The following is a 17243-nucleotide window of genomic DNA, read 5'->3' on the forward strand; positions in this document are numbered from 1 at the left end:
CAGTGCAAGGAGAAAAAAGAAGAATATACCTTTTTTGTGTGCAGGTGCCAGTCCAGACCATAATGAGCCTGATTTTGGAGGAGAGGTTGATAAACGTGCATTCACTCCTTGGTTGGATGGAGGGCTTTGTGGTGCCGACAGATCAGTCATGTGGACATCACTGATGTAGTCTGCAACAGAAATTTTTATTACTGCACAGCTGAATTTTTTCCAACAGTCAAGTTTTGCTCCAGGTTGAACTGCAACACTCCTTAGATAACGGGCATTTTAGTGCATCAGTATGTGACTGATTAAATGCTTGGGAATAAGGAAATTCAGTTTTAATTCAGCAACTGTTAAAGTAGAAATGATAAGCCAAAAAAAATCTGAAAGCAATCAACAACTGTAATGTTATCTGAAGTCTTGCAACTGTTATAAATCTTGAATACTTGGTAAATAGTCACTGGACTTCAAAACTGATTAAACAAACATGTAATTGAAGTACCACATTAATGAACTTGAGGACCAGTTTAGAAACCAATCTAACCTAGTGGGATACATGGCAAGTTTACATCTAGAATGGTTTACCTCATTTTACTTTTACATGCATTTCAGCTACAATTGTGATTTTGTTATAATTACACATTAGCAACTGAACATATTCACCTGAAATTCTGCTGTGTATTTGTACTTTGACTGTTCCCTTATTATGTAAAAATTCAGCAGTTTCTGAAGCAGTGTTTATATCTTTTTTTAAGTCCTCCATAGAACTTGCCCGGTTAAGCTTGTTACATGGTGCTTTTTCTTGCTGACAATCTTTGGATGTGAGGGAATGGTTTTCATCATCTTGAATTAACATAGTAGCCTCTATATGGTCTTCTGAGAAGGGTCTGGAACCAGTATCATTTTCTGCCTTATCACTGCTACCACAAGAGTCACAGGACTGGAAATCTACATCTGATTGGCTCTTGTCTTCTTCCATACTCTCATCTATATTTGTAAAGTGGGTATCCTCTATTTCCATGACTGGTTCCTTTAGTTCTTCATGAAGCAGATCCATTAAACAGCGCAGGAATTCTTGTGCATCCTGGAATTGAAAATAAGGTACATAATATCCTTTTATATTTGGAAGATATGTACATAGTGATGTCACAGCAAGATGTGTCAACAAAAAGCTAAAGCTGGCTACTAACTCAAAAGGAGAAAAAAACGAAAGTAAATGCCACTCGTCCAGTCTGGGGTGCAAAAGAGAATTAGACCGTCACTCCAAATAATATTTCATTTTGGACTGTAACCTCCTACACGTGAGTTCCATTGCACATCACAAAGATTCTTACTTGACAAATTTCCTGTTCACCCTTTCTCTCATCACAAAACTTATACTTTGTGCCAGGATTTTTTAATTGTTAAAATATTTATTGTGTGGTCTCTGTCACAGAGGTTCCTTGGCAAAGGGTCCTCTGTTCTTTGCAAACAGCTGTTACCTCTAGCCTGACAAACTCACAACAATCATATCTTGCAGGATATTTATCCATAAAAAGTAACATGTAAAGTAGCTACAGAATGCTCATAACTTGTCAAGATTCATAATCACTGCAAGATGTATTTATGGGTAATATTAAAAAACTCATGTATTTACAGTGAAAGTATGCTTTATGGCAGGGGTGAGTAAACTCCAGCTGCTCTCCCCTCTTGGCCCCACCCCCTCCTACCAGGTCACCCGCCATACAATTTCATACTCAGATGTAGCCCTGAGGCCAAAAAGTTTGCCCACCTCTGCTTTATGGACTTGGAGTAAATATTAGTCACCAGAGGATAATGTCTCATGCAACAGGAGGGAGTTGACACCCTATCCAGCTTGGCCAGTGATGCAATGCCAGACTCAACTGTTTAGCCTTGCTCAGTACCAAAACTTTCAATGGAAAACCATCAGAGGCAACTACAAACAAATCAAAACTGCTTGAAGGTAAAAAAGGAACATGACGACAAGATAGGGGTTCACCCTGTCTGTGAAAAGAAACAAAAGACTGTTTCAGGATAACACAGAGGAGGGAAAGGTAGCAAGCATCCTTTCACTGAGGGGACATCTTGAGGATTCTGTGGAGTTCTGAAACAGACTAAACAGTGGCGAGTGGTAAACCTACTTTATAAGATAGGAAAGGTAACTATTAATAAGTGTAGATTCAGATTCACATTTTATGATTGTTTTGTATCATAACCATTTGTTTCCACATCTCTCGTTTCCATTTAAATCTTTATTCTTTCTTAAATAAACTTACTTTTGCTTTATTCCAAGTGCTCATAAATGCTGTGTGTTTTATAGGAGCACTGATTTAAGATAAAATTAGTAAACTGGGGCACACTGCACCCTTGGGGGCAGAGGATCTGGGATTTCTGTGAGTAGTCAGTGGCAGGATATCATAGAGGACCGATTCAAAGGGACTGGAGTGCATCTTTTGTTAACCTGCAAGGTGTAGACAGGGCTGGCATAGCCCAGAGAAAAGTGTTCAAGTGGCTGAAAGGCTAATGGTGGTAAGAAGCTGACACCCAGCCAGGCATGGGCAAGATTCCCTCATGCGAGGCGGGGGGTAACAAAGTGACTCTCCGTCCTGGGTACCCCAAGAACCATCACAATGACATGTGTATCCTAATACAAGCAACAACCATGAAACTGGTTAGCTCCCAGCTGCACAGTTAAGAGATTGTGGGGAAAGGAATTTAACTTCATCATATAAAGCTTTCAAACTTTTTTTTTTTTTTTTTTTGGCAACACCTGATCAGGGCCTTACATACACTGGTCAGGAAAACCACATTTGCATCTTTCAAAAAAATCAAGTTTAATTTATCCCAGCCTTCCAGCTGTTCCAGACTTGCCTGGACATGAGAAGGAAACTAAGGGAGTGTTATAGATTCACTCTCCAATGGTTTAGCAACATCTTGTGGGAAGAGTAGGTAGGCTGCAGTGGAAATGGCACTCTCAGTTTGGACTCACTGGTGGGTGGTCTTATAAGAGCAGGAATGGGGCAGCAGTTTGACCTCTTCCTGGTCTTTGGTGCTCCTATATTCACATTCATTAATTTCTAGTTTTGTTGTTCATAACCATTGTTTATTCTTATTGCAGAGGTAGCTATTTATTAAGAGGGTATCTGCTGGTCAGTGGTGATGGGGTTTAGAGGAGTTTGGTACATAATTATTGTGTTACTTGCTTATGGATTATTAGTATCACCACTGTCTGTTTCAGGGACTCTCCCTTAGGCCAATGATCTGCACATATGTAAATTTACAACTTTTAACCTATTTGCCCTGGCTGGCAATCCTTCTAAGGGGAGAGATACTGTCATAGTTTAGGGCAACTGCACAAGTATTTCCCATCAGTGGTCCAGTAAGGGCACCCACCCTCAGGCTCCTAGCTCCCTAGCAATTTCCTTTCTGGGTGGAGATTCACAACTCACTCCCTTCTGACAGAGTTATTTCTAGGCTGCACAGTTCCTTGCCTTCACAGTGTTATTCCCAGCAGAGACAGTCTGCCTAAAGCACACCTGCTTGCTTGCTTTCTAGAGACAAAGTTACCAGTGTGACTGCCCATGGTTATCGGTACCAAACAGTTCTATTTATACAAGCCTATTTTATTCTTAAAATAAAAGAATTACAGAGAAAACATATTAAAACAATAAAAGAACATACACATGCCAATAAATTTACTAGAGATCACCTTAACTTTAACATGGGCTCTGGCAGAAGCAGTCCTTCAAAATCCCACAAAGGGGACTCTTCCACAGTCACAAGTTCATAACAGCTTCAGAGCAAAACTAGCACCCAGTCTTAAGGGATTCAGTAGGCCAAGTCTTCCCAACCCTTCTCGAAGGAGTGGGCCCGCTATGGAGTCCTGTCCATTTGCTGGATCAGAAAGAAGTCCCTGAATCAATTTAAAACCAGGCTATTTATCCAAAAATCCTGTCTTTATCTGTTTGTCTCTGGAGAATCCAGTTTTAACTAGTATCTACAGACCTCTACTGGGGGGTGGCTTCAAAGGGCTGATAACTGCGGAATTACATTAGCATCCCCCTCCTACAAGAAAATGTACATAAAATTCCACAGTACCAAATACACAATAGTATTTTTAATACAATGGACTGCAAAGGTATTAAATACACATTTATTTTAATTCCGTAAGATTTAACCAAGATATCACAGGATATTGTCAGTCTGTCACAGATACAAGGGCTGAAATTCAGATTACTGGGAAGAGGATGAAGGTTCTTGGTCTCGCAATCCTAACTGGGAGGCAAAAGGATTAATCTCTCTTATAGACTGGGAACAAGGTGGCCATCAATTTTGATTGATAAATTTTGACTGTGGGACGGCCCAATCTCTCAGTGAGAGAGCTAGGTCACTTTAGAACTGCTATGTTTAAGCAGTCACCATGAGACCTATTGAGTAGTTTAGGGAGATTTGTTGAGGAAGAATATTAGGGTTCCCCCTTAACTATTTAGGGGAGTACAAAAAGGTATTTTAGCTTGCAAATTTTAGCTTGCAAATTTGCAAATTTTAGCTTGCAAGGACTAAGTTTCCCTGAACAGGTTTATGTTAATAAAGCTGCAAACAATTTTGCCACTTTTCCATAAATTAGTGAATTGATTACTTCCTTTAGGTACATGACACAGTGGAAAGTCAGGAGTCAGTAACCATGAAAAGCATCTACACCAATTCTGAGGTTTGCTATTTTAACATTTTTACTTGACATCACATACAGTATTTGCATATCATAAACACAGTTTAACTCTTCATTTCAGAATACTAGATTTACTAACTTTATTATACTGAAATACCTAAGTTTTTCAATATAAACTACTGCAATACAGAGAATCTGACAATATTATTAAGGATATGGTTATTAATACAGAACCAGAAATTAAATGTGGTCCCCACAAGAGAGCTTTTAATAAAATATGTTTTAAAACAGTAAAATAGGTATGTTAGAACACACTTCCTGAAAGGTGATTTGAAGATGTACAATATAATTTAGTCACATAACCACCAATCCCTGCCCACAACAAATAATTATCTACACAAGATACACAAGAGCTGGAGGATACAAGTATTTGGTATCCATTGCTATAAACCAACTAACAGATTCAAAAGAAAAAAAAAATGTGGGGCTCATAGTCTAAACAAAAAAAACAACTGGATACTACAAACAGCTTAAAATATTAAAATAGTAAATTAATATGGTAAAAGTTTGCTCTATCATATACTTTACTGTTTGCCTAGCAAGACCTGTGTGTCACTTTCTGGAACAACTTGTACGTCATCTACTTTACTTCAGATGATGAGTTTCTGATATTAACCATTCTGCTGCTTTTCCCTGAGAAAGGGAAAAGGAGGCATTCATAAGGATCACAGGGCCTTTCAGCAGTTTGTCAACTGAATTCATCATGGAATTCTGCAACACTTCATTGCCATAATACTGGATAATACTAAGAAAGTTTACCTGTTGGGCGTAGCCTCGAAACGTTGGATTAATTGTTTTAATTCCTTGAAACAAATTTGTAGGAACAACGGAACCAGGTCTGGGAAAGAAAATTTGAAAAAAAGTTAAATAAATGGTCTGAGTTTTCTAACTTCATTGGGATCAGTTTATCTGTGACTAAACAGAGACAAGTTCTAACAAACTTGTTCTATCTTATTCTTACCCCAATGTAATTGATTTTTTGGGGGGAGGGAGGGAAATGAATCTTCAGTACAAAAATATATTTCTCCCAGAGTATAGCAAAACTAAAAGTGTGAATTTGGGATTTACGTTTAAAGGCCTTCAAGCACGCTGCAACCAAAAGTAATCTGCAATACAGCAGGAAAATAATTTGCTATGCATGATAGAAGTTAACTTCCTCCAAAGACCAGTTTTAAAAATATTAATGAGTATTTGTTTGCCACAGTTAATACAGGGTCAATGCAAGGAGATAAGTTTATTTGTAGGACATCAAACCCCCCTTTGAAATAAAAGAGAATGATTAAAGTGGATACAGAGTCAGGGCCATATAGAAGTTGTGGTCTATCTCCTGAGTAGTCCCCGCAGAAGAGTGCATGGGTAGTAGCGTAGGCAGAAGAATGGTGTGCAAGTGACTCAAGAATACAAGATACTCAATGTGGACAATCAATAATACATGTTTCTCTCAACTGAATCCAAAACCAAAAGTGAAACCATTTAGGAAAGAAAGAATGGGAGGGAAATTCTGCATCAATATGAATTTTAGCACAAGCTGTTGTGAATGGTTTTTTTTTTTTTTTTTTTTTAAGTTAATTTCTCTTACATTTCAGGTATTTTTAAAAAAATGATAGAAAGTGAATGATTTGCTCTCCCCCTTATTTTCTCCAAAAGTACACCAAAAACAGTTTTAAGACTATTTGGGAGATAAGAGGAAAAGGAAGGAGAAAGCTTCAAGACTTGTGTGGCCACAGCACTGTTGCTATGTGACTGCTGTGTATTAACTTGGGGCTTGTCTACACATAAAATTATGTAGGAATAAAATGGGGTGTGAATTTAAAGTAGAAAAGCTGTTATGGAATAAATCCACATGTAGACAAGCCCTTACTATACAGCCTAACAGTGCAGTTGTCTTTTTTCTTCCCCCTCTCTACACAAATTCCAAACATCAAAAGTGATGGGTCATTTATAAAAACAAGTTATTGAAATTTATGGATGTAACTGAAATATGGAATATGTATGTACAAAACAATGCTCTATGAAGCAGATGGAAAACCAAAGTTTGTGCTATCTCAGGTTGAGCCTTTAAGTGCTGGAAATTGGAGGCTCAATTATCCATAAAAGGGCACTCTTATTTATAACTTACATGTTTCATTGTGTAAGGAAGTCAATCTTGTCATGTTTCCTGGGATGAAAATCTAATCCCATTATGCCTGATTATAGGTTCAACTACAGGAATAGCTGCAATGGGAAAATCATTCTTTTCAACCTAAAGGTAAGTATCCTGACCCTCAGCAGCTAAATGGCATCATCTTTCACGATATACAGAAAAACCTCTTCCATGTAACTTTCTCACTAAAACAAATGTTGACTTCCCCAACCACACCACATATTCTTTTAAAGTTATTTTAAAATGAAATTCAAAACCTATAAATTCCTGTAATAAACCTATGTATCACACGCAAAAAAACCCTGAGCTACAACAAGTTCACCCCTGTGCTGCACTGCTGTCCAAAGTTTATTTATAACATATTCCACAAGGAAAGTGGTACAATACCTGCTTTTGTGCCAAAGTTCTGTCATCAGCTTGAGATAACTTTTACATATTGCTGGTTTCTTATCAGTTCGTACTAAGCCCCCACAGTCAAGAAAAAACTGCGTCAAAGGTGGGCTGATTAGAAGGAAGAAAACAAGATTATTTTAAAAATAGTGCTAAGAAGAATAAACCTCCCCCTACATTCATTTTAATGACATGTTAGCTAAGGCTAATTATTGACATTTACATAGTAATCATTTAATGATTTCTTTTCCTAAACTCTCAAGCAACATTCAAATATTGTGCTTATTTGGGCCTTTTTATGAGTGGCACAATACCCCCCGCAGACCAATCCTGACACTTGTTAGAGGCACTGGAGTTGATAGTGGGAGCCATCTTACAACGGCAGGTTCCCACTGGCCAAGACAGCCACTGGAGATCATGGCATGTCCCTGTGATCCCTGCCCTGCAAAGTCATGATGGCTGAAAGCAGGCACTTTTTGATTATGTAAAAGAGAAAATGGGCTTAAATTGCATTAAGGACGGTTTAGGTTGGACATTAGGAAAAACTTCTTAACTGTCAGGGTAGTTAAGCACTGGAATAAATTGCCTTGGGAGTTTGTTGAATCTCAGTCATTGAAGGTTTTTAAGAACAGGTTAGACTAACACCTGTCCGGAATAGCCTAGATAATGCTTAGTCCATCCATGAGTGCAGGGGCCTGGACTGGTGGAAGACCTCTCGAGGTCTCTTCCAGCCTATGATTCTACTACAGAGATTAGAGGGGGGAAAAGTCTCAGCATAAGTTTACTTTGTGCATTTGACAACCTTTTAAATACAGTAGTCTATTTCATTGTTTTCCATGTATAGTCTGTTTATTTTTACTATATTTGTGTGGGAGTTTCTCACAGAAACAGAGGAAAAACATTTTGGAAGAAAATCAAAGTGCAATTGTAAAAACCACAAAAATTAGCAGAGAAGCTCAGAAGCAGGTATAGAAATGTGCCTGTAACTATCCTAGCTCCTTTTTTCCCTAAAATGATAATGTCCAATTAAGGAGTGTTCTTCACATCAAGAGAGAGAACTGGAGTAATACATTTTGTAGAATCTAAATTAAACTTCTGTTTACTAGTTTGGGTAACCCAGAGTTTTCAGACTTTCAATAGGCATTTAAAAATGTAACATAAATGTTGGTTAAACATACCTTTGTTAAAGAAATCTGTTAATGGAAATGTGAGTAGTCTAGAGGTACAACATCAATCAAATGTTGTCACCTCCCCCTGACCTCTAACGCCTGCCCACCTGTCACCATAAGCCCTCCCCACTGGTGTATTACTTCTGGGGCTGAGATTGACAAAGGACAAGCAACAAGGGGTGGCATGTGACCCTTCTAAGAATTACCTCTGCTGTCCTCTATCACTTGGAGTCAGTTTCAGCCCTGTAGGACTTCCCCAGATCAGGTTGGGCCTACCATGGCAAGTTCCAGGGTGGGGTGGCCCTTCCAGCAGAGGGTTGTATGACCCCTCTATGAACTCTTCCCACTCCCACCAAATGGCATAGATTTCACCCCCTACTACTCTTCTACCAATCAAAATAAATATAGCACAAGGGTTTAGGCAGATACCCCCAATTTCCAGAGCTCAATGTTTGGCAGCACTGCTCCTGGAAACCCCCTCATTGTGTGGAAGAGGCAGTCTTGTTTTGAGTGTGTTTTTCAGAAACTATGGATACACTGAGAGGAAACATAGCCTCCTTCACTACCCCCATGAGAACTGTAGAATTCATTTTAGTTACAAGAGTGCTTGGCTGCCTGCGAAAAAAGCACTACATCAGCAACAATTCTGAGGAGGAGGAGGGAGCTACTGAAGGAAGCCCTTTGATCTTGCTGTTGATGGATACACTGGAACCTGACCCCAAGACTGAAGCGCTTGTGAGGCAGACTGTTGAGTGTGATGGCTGCTTGTTGTCTGCCCTCATGAAGGAAAGAGACCCTGGCTCGTTGGAGTCACCATCGGACAAGGTGAAACACTGTTATAGCCATAAGTTACACAGTGCAAGGTCTGTGCTCAATCCGATAACACATAGCACAAAGAATGACCTTGGTAAATGCTGTGCAAAGTGCTTGAGACCCTAACAGTGTTTTAAACAAAACTATCAAATCGAATAATACACACTTAGTGCATTATATTGCCTAATCCTCACAAAAATTAGGGAAACCTGCTTAGGAAAAAGAAACTGAAAAGGATTATGTTAGAGGGGACAAACTTGAGATATAAAATGTAAAAAAATTGGTATTTATAAATAAATATCTATTGAATGAAAAGGTCTTTGTGACTATCTGTGTTTCTGTTACAAGGTTGGTGTAGTCCTTAAATAAGATGAAAGATTTGATATGGCATTTTGGTTGGTTTTCAAATGCTATATGTCTTTTAAATAAAAATAGTTTGAGAAATCTCAGTTACTGGGTCTTTAAGAAAAGAGACCTATTTACAGCAAAAAGCTGAAATGCATATAGTAGAATCCAGGGGAAATATAAACAAAAGCATGTGTTTGAAATAAAGCACAAAGCTCCTATATTTTGTACAAAGGTGGATGTTTGAGACATGTGGTTGAGTACAATGAACTGATTCAACCCCACTGAGGCATACTGGTTTAACGACAACCTATTGAAAAAATGTGGTTGTGTGGAATGATTGCCTTCAGATGTAATCACACATCCATATTTTCTTAACACTCTATCAGGGTTAAAGATATTCCTGTTGGGGGTTGGAAAAATTATCAGTCATTAGCTTTGATGCGTGTGCGCACACAGAAAGGGAGGTGGCAAACTCTGATTAATATTAATTAAATTAAATCTCAGAAGTGTGTAGAATGCTATCCGTCAATTTAAATGAAACCTCAGGTGTTAGCAGAGTGCTGTGGATCAGTCCTTCTAGATACTCAAAGTCATTAAAAATTTTAAAAGAATATATTTTAAAAGATTAACACTGGTCTAACCCAAAATTGAAATGTTGAAAGGGTTCACAAACCTCCACCATACTTAGAGAATAGGCTGTAAGAACAATCAAACATTTTAAAAGCTGTGGTATTTGTGCGGTGTTTACTATGGTTGCAGTACATCCATTTTAATTTAAAACCAAATCAAAACACTCAGCAGAAAAGAAACAAGTTTACAATGAAAAACAAATATATCCATTAACATCTGCAAGGCTCTCAGTCATGAGAGGGTACAATAATATTAAGGATTGTTGTGTATGGTGATTTATTGCTGGCTCTGTAGTGCACTGTTCTTTATTGAAACAGGAAAAATATATTTTAACTAAAATTAGCCAAAAAACAGCCCTGTTGTGTAGGCCAGTGTTTCTCAACCTTTTAAGTAGCAAGTACCCCCTAACTTCTGAAAATTTTAATAAGTGCCCCAACACTCAATTTTCCACAGGATTTTATGTTTACAGACTAATGTGAGCTATACTTTGGAAGAAGGGCTGAGTATATAAGGCCGTGATATGACTGATGTTAGATCTAGCGTGGGTAGGGTTACCACCTTTACACCAGGGGTGCACAACTCAAGTATGTATTTGGGCTAGAGGTAATGTTGGCCGAAGCTAGGAGGCTTTGAGTGGCATGCCAATGCTGGGGAACAAAGCGCTGTGCCAAATTTTTTGCAATAGATTTGAGAGGAGGAAGGGGTGAGAGAGAGACAGGAAAAGCACAAGTAACTGGTAAAATCTGGGGCTATCATAGTTGTCAAGTTTTCTGGGCACTGGGCTTTGAGCCAGGGAGGGAGGCTGCCACTGTGCAAGTTGCAGGCGGCTGCCGCCTGCCTTCCACCTAAGAGCTGGGACCAGGCAGGAAGTGGGTGGCTGCTGCGCACCTTCCCCAAAAGTCAGCAGCTGCTGCCCGCCTCCCAGCTGGGAGCTGGAGGAAAGCGGGGGGTTGCTGCCCGCCTTCCCCAGAAGCTGGCAACTACCGCCCGCCACCCAGCTGGGAGTTGCAACAGGGCAGGAGGCAGGCAGCTGCAGCCCGGCTTCCTGGGACTGTGGCGGCTGCCGCCCGCTTCCTAGCTAGGAGCTGTAACTGGGTGGGAAGCGGGGGCTGCTGCCCACCTCCCCTTCACTGTTTTTCCCCGGGTACCCCTGCCTGTCTCTCACGTACCCCCAGGGGTACGCGTACCACAGGTTGAGAAACTATGGTGTAGGCAATTCAATTTTCATCCACAAATCACAAAAGGGAACATTTGGGGAGAGGGCATAAATTCCTTATGTAATTAGTAATTAGCCAGTTGATTTGATGACAACAGTTCTTAACTACAGACACTGAAGTTTGTTTGAAACAAAGAAGTAGGCTGGTATAAAAATCTAATCTTTTTTTGAAGAGCCTATCTTTTTAAAACAGAAACCATCTTGAACAGCATGGCTGATGCTGGACTGCATTACAAGGTTTGTTGCTAGTTTTATAACTCTGAAAATATATATTATATAGTCTTACTTTCTGCACATGTCCTTACTAATAATGATAGATGTCTTTATTGCAGTGTGATCTGCTTAATATGGAAACATCAACTTCAAAGCTGTATCTCACCATGGCAAGGTACAAATATAGTTAAAATTGGGTTTTATTTATTATTATTTTAAAAAAAAACCACCCAAAGCCCTACTCTGAAATTGGTTGTTTAAGGGGAGTTGTCCCTTTGGGGAATAATGCAAACTAAAATTGTGCTTGTTTTTTAACCAAACAGTCCAAATACATGTTGGGGAAAACAGAATAGCCATGTGTCAGTACCACTTCACTATGTGGTAGAAGATAAATTTCTGAAATTTGCTTTTAAATAAGTTAGTTTTGATGCTTAACTGGTTTCTGCCATGTGTCTTCATCTATGGGAAATGTATGTGTACCTCAGGAAAGGAGGGTATGTAAGTGTGTGGTTTTTAAAAATATTTTGTTGCAAACTGGTTTTGGGTGCGTGGGGGAAAACATGCTTGTATTAAAAATATCTGTTTTGGAGATGCACTAGCGGTAGAAATAAACCAAAACCTGTGTGGGTGGTATTGTGTGTGGGTGTTCCTTTTACAGCCTGAAATAGATTTTGTAAAGAAATGGCTTTTATATGACTTTTGAATAGAAGAAAAGTACCCTAATTAATATTTTATTTTTAAATTTTACAAGATTGTTTCTTGTGGTTTTTGTAATAATGTTGTCTCCTCACAATATGGTCAAAACAAGAGAGGCCTTTAGATCAGAGTGTAAACAACTCAAAAGAAAGACAGCTGAAAAGGAAAGTTCTCCAGCATTGAATTCTACAGACAGTGGAAACCCAGTAAACATATTTTGATTATTTGTTTGGTTGTTTAACCAATTCTTAAGAAAATGTGTGCATGGATGGGTTCCAATCACAAAGGGAGATTATAGAGTTGAGGGGTTTTGTGGGTGTGAAATTTGTAAAATGTTTATTTGATGTTAAACTAAAACATCTCTAATATTTCCTAATCAGGTCTGTGCAACTCTCCTGTGCTACAGAGACACCGCTAACAGAACCAACAAAGAACCGGTCATCTGCTCTGAGAGTTTTAAAAACGCCAACACAAAACAGCAGAAGAGAACAGACAAAGCATCAGGACACTCCAAAGCTTAGATATGTCAAGCCAAAGGACAAGACAACAGACTCTTGTAAAAAGCAACAATACAAATGCACCTCCAATTCCTCGGTGGTTGACATTGCACCAAGCCCTGAGAAACCTGTGAGTGACCACACAGATCCACAAACACGAATCACGTGCTTTAGGCAGGGCTGTCCCTAGGTTAGGGTGGATCAGGGCGACTGCCCCGGGCCCCGCGCTTTGGGGTCCCTGCTCCAGACTAGGTGAGAGGTGGGCGGCTGCAGCCATCCCGGCTGGGAGCTGGGACCAGGTGGCAGGAAGGTAGGAAGACCAGAGGGGGTGAGGCGATCCTGTCTGAGCCGGCACTGGGGTGTAGGGCTGGAGTGGGATAACCCTTCTTTCCGCCAAGTCCGGCAGGGGGGATAGGGGTGGGTTGCAGAACGGACGTGAGCAACACATCTCGAAAGACATCAGTTACTGGTAAGTAACCTTGTTTTCTTCTTTGAATGATTGTTCATGTCCATTCCACTATAGGTGACTAACAAGCAATACCTTGGAGGTGGGCCGGAGTTAGCAGTGAGCTGCTTGCAGCCCAGCTCTGCTGAAGCCCACTCCTTCCTGTGCCTTGGACAGAGGCGTGGTGGGAAGTGAAGGTCTGTACCGCCAGTCTGGCAGATGCCCTGCCCTAGCACTTCCGCAAGGAAGGCTGTAAATAGAGCTTGAGCCCTGGGTGAGCTGTGGTGGCGCCCGGAAGCAGCACCTTCACCTGCTTGTAGCCAAACACGATGCAGGAAGTTATCCACAAGGAAAATGCGCTAGCAGAGACCAGTGAACCTTTCATCCGGTCGGAAGCTGCGAGGAAGAGCTGCGTCACTCTCCGGAACGGCTTCATACATCTGATGTAAAAGCCAGGGCCCCACTTGCGTTCTAGCGACTGCTGCCTTATCCTCTCCTCCGAGCCGTGTGGTTTGAGGAAACCTGGGGAGAATATATTATTGGTCCAATGAGATTGGGCAACCCCTTGGGCCAGAGGGCCAGGTGAGGTCTCACTGAACCTTATCTTATAGACTACAGTATGAGGAAAGAGCTCTGATCCTGGAGACCTTCCTTGCCGAGGTAAACACTCCCAGGAAGGCCACCTTCCTGGATGGCCAGAGTAGAGGGCATGACTCTGTGGGTTTTGGGTGGGGAGGCATGGGCCGGGAAGGACCAGGTCAAGATCCCAGAGAAGCCCTGGGTCATGGGCCTACGGATAGAGCCTCCCACCCCCTTCAGGGGCCAAACCGCCATCTGACGGGAGGGCCGCAATCCCCCCTCAAGTGGCTGATGGAAGGCTGATATGGCTACTAGGTGGGCCTTCAGGGAGGCCACAGTCAGTCCCTGGAGCTTTAGCTGCGGCAGGTATTTCTTGGCTTGCCTATACTGGCAAGAGGCCAGGCAGGGGATCTCGGGACTGCTCCCGGCAAGCAACAGCCACTTTCACTTAACCCAGTACACTGCCTGTGTGGAGGGTTTCCTGCTACCCATCGGTACACACTGGGCTTGTTCTAAGCAGCTTGCTCATTGCCTCTCGGCCATAGGTCTATCACTCCCCATGGGAGCTGGAATTGCGCTGGCTTGGAGGCTCCCGAGGTGGGTGATCGAGAAATCTAGCAGCATGGTGAACCCATGCTGGCCTGGCCAGCCGGAACAATTGGGACGGCATCTGATTAGCCCTTCCTAGTTGAGCAGGACTGTATGCAGTAGGGGAGGGGGGAGAGCGAATATAAAGGTCTCTGATCCCAACGGACGAATGGCGTTGGCGAGTGCCCCTGCCCCGTGACCATGGAAGAAGCAGCACCATGGACACTTCATGCTGCAGGCCGATACAGCCTCCCGATGGTCGTAGACGCCTTTAGTAGGCACAGCAACCCCTAATGGTGAGGAAGAGCGACCCCTTGATGCGGTCCGCCTCGCCGTTCCTCACCCCTGGGAGGTGATCACTGCCAGGTCCAAAAGACAGATAGGTTCCCTTCATAAGGCTGATGAATGGGCTCCCGCCGCCTGTCGGTATAGTACATGGTCGCTACACTGACTGACAGCACCTGTACCTCCCTGCTTTTGATAAAGCGGAGGGACCTTCCGCAACCCCTGCGAGCGTTTCGCGGGTCTTCTCATCGGTGTGCCGACGCCTGTCCTTCCTTGGCCAGACGCCTTGTAAGCCGAAGTAAGCGCTGATACGGCACTGTACTCTTTGCTTGAGGTGGCCACTATCAGGGTAACTGAAGGAGCCTGTTCCTTGAACGGAATGCCCCTTCACACATCCCAAGGAGTCGTTCACCAGACTCAGGAGGCTCGGGCTTGCTGCTATCGGCTTAGTACTATTATTTTTTGAGGGGGGGGGGGGCGGGGAGGAGAGGGGATCGTAGCCCCACGGTGTATGAGCTGCCTGCTCAGACTGTAACCTGGGGCCATGACTGAAGCGGCCTACGCGTCAGGCTAGCTATCCTCACCGCATAGATGCAGGCCATCCTGTGCCCTATCCTCTGTCGGCAACCTTTGGCTGTTGTCGTAGGGCATTTGTGCATGTGGCCCAACCTGAGGAAATCTGTCCCACAGCAGGGCTAGGGCAAGAAGCTCTGGTCTGGGAAGCAACCGGTCATGAGCATGCATTCTGTAGGCTGCACCTGAGTTAACGTGAGCTTTGTGCGTTTACCAGCAGGATCCCGCCAATCACAAGAAACGCCTGACCGGCTCACCCTGCTCCAGGCTTGGGACCTGGGCCTGTCTGGGCAGACCAAGCCCATCCAGTGCGCAGCTACCCCTTCCTGGCCTTCAGTAAATACTGTCGGCCAAATAACATACCGCGGGGTAAGCCGTAAAGCTTTAGAGGGAGTCACCCTTAAGAAGTGGGAGAACCTTTGAGGATGTGCGTTCCTGACATCCAGGGCAGCATACGGGGCTCCTGTTCCCACTATTGGAGCTGGGGGGGACCATGTGAGACTTGAGCCCCTTGTTTGGTATTTGTGCGACGATATAGGTCTGTCACCGTCCTCAAATCCCCCTTCTTTTTTTGGGGGGGGGAGAGGACGAGGAAGTAGCTGGAGGAGGACCTCTTCTGCCATTGCCTGGGGGACCTCTCCCACTGCTTCTGGCTGAGGCAGCCTTGACCTCCTGCCCTAGCTCGCTGAGCTATCTCAGAGGCCCAGTGGGCCGAATTCTGGCTCACCCAAGCCTAAAGGAGGGTATAGGCTAGGGCGCTACCCTTACATTCACCAGCAGGAGGGCATTTCCGAATGACCCGTAGCCAAGAGGACCTTTACTGAGGGCCTAAGGAGCTAGTCAGGGTGGGTGGTATCTCGTAGACCCCCCGACTCTGTCCCCTTGCCTGTAGGTCGCGAAATGGCCGTGGCTGGCACCTCCGCTGCTGCTGTGCCTGGAGACCTGCCTGACACCTGAAGGTCTGTGGCACATGGCAGCCCAGGGAACCGAGCATGGTCTAGGAGTCCCTGAGACGATGTAGCTCTGCCTCCATGCGAACGAAGAGAAGGCTGACCAGTCGACGGAAGAGCCCCTGATGTGCTGCTGGACCTTTTCAGGATAGCCCGGGACTGCAGCCATTAACCTCTCGGCATGCCGATGACGGAGGGAATGGCTCTGCCCACTGAACAGGCAGCAACTGAGGGTGGTAGGAGCACTGCTGTAACTCCCATGGTACCCTTCTCTGCCATGGCCTACAGGCTCAGTGTCTGCTGCCGGGCAGAGCCTCAGCAAAGCAGCTCACTGAGTCCCCTGAGGGGCTCACCTTCCACTTGCTGGTAGTGCTATTGAATGAAGTTTTCCCAAACAAGTCTGGCTTGCAGTCGCCCTTGTTGTCTGGAGTAAAGCCTGTTTACCTCGCCTATCCCTGTGGCTGGCGGCAACCACGACCAGGGACCTGGGGCGGGGTGGTGCACAGTATTCAAAACCCCTTGGCTGGGCGTAATACTTTTCATGGCTCATTTAGGTATCAGGGTACAGAGGAGGGGGTTTTGCCACGAGACCCTCACTATCTTGGGCGCCGCTCTGTAGGCCAGGGCAGCTAGCACTCTGTGGAGCCCCTTGGTAGCATATTAAGCGTTGTCTGATGCCCCTTTTGCTCCTTTGCCTCCAGGTGGAGGCCACCGCCTGAGCAGCTCCTGGTGTGCCCTAGAACAACCAGGGCTTGGGAGCACGCTTCATCTGGCGGGGAGGAGGCTGCAGGCCACAGCTCCTCTTCCCGCCGACAGGCGGGTCCACAGAAGTCGCTGCCCGTGGGGCTGAGTCGCTGACTAAGGGGCACATGGTATCCTTGTACTTGAGGCACCGAGTGCATCCCTGAGGGGTTGACAGACCATGGTCCTGTCCCCCCTGGGACCTCCTTATCACCCATACAGCCATTGGGGTGACCATTGCCTTTGAGGCCATCTG

General features: G+C 43.7%; 1 protein-coding gene across 4 annotated transcripts in view; it reads right to left on the bottom strand.

Annotated features, from left to right (window-relative positions):
* The window catches only part of USP33 (ubiquitin specific peptidase 33), a 96567-nt gene that overhangs the window by 43812 nt on the left and 35512 nt on the right, over positions 1-17243 (bottom strand). For all 4 annotated transcript variants that reach the window (XR_010916701.1, XM_067530687.1, XM_067530686.1 and 1 more), the window contains exons 8-11: positions 7242-7355; positions 5471-5549; positions 646-1066; positions 30-170 (exon numbers count right to left, since the gene is read on the bottom strand). Coding sequence is in view for 3 of the 4 variants with exons in the window: in XM_067530687.1 (XP_067386788.1) it covers positions 30-170; positions 646-1066; positions 5471-5549; positions 7242-7355 (755 nt within the window). In the remaining variant the exon portion in view is untranslated. The remainder of the gene's footprint in view (positions 1-29; positions 171-645; positions 1067-5470; positions 5550-7241; positions 7356-17243) is intronic.

Source organism: Emydura macquarii, unplaced genomic scaffold (assembly GCF_026122565.2).
Source record: "Emydura macquarii macquarii isolate MOO-44397 ecotype Brisbane River unplaced genomic scaffold, CSIRO-AGI_Emac_v2 contig_3110, whole genome shotgun sequence".
NCBI classification, from domain to species: domain Eukaryota; kingdom Metazoa; phylum Chordata; order Testudines; family Chelidae; genus Emydura; species Emydura macquarii.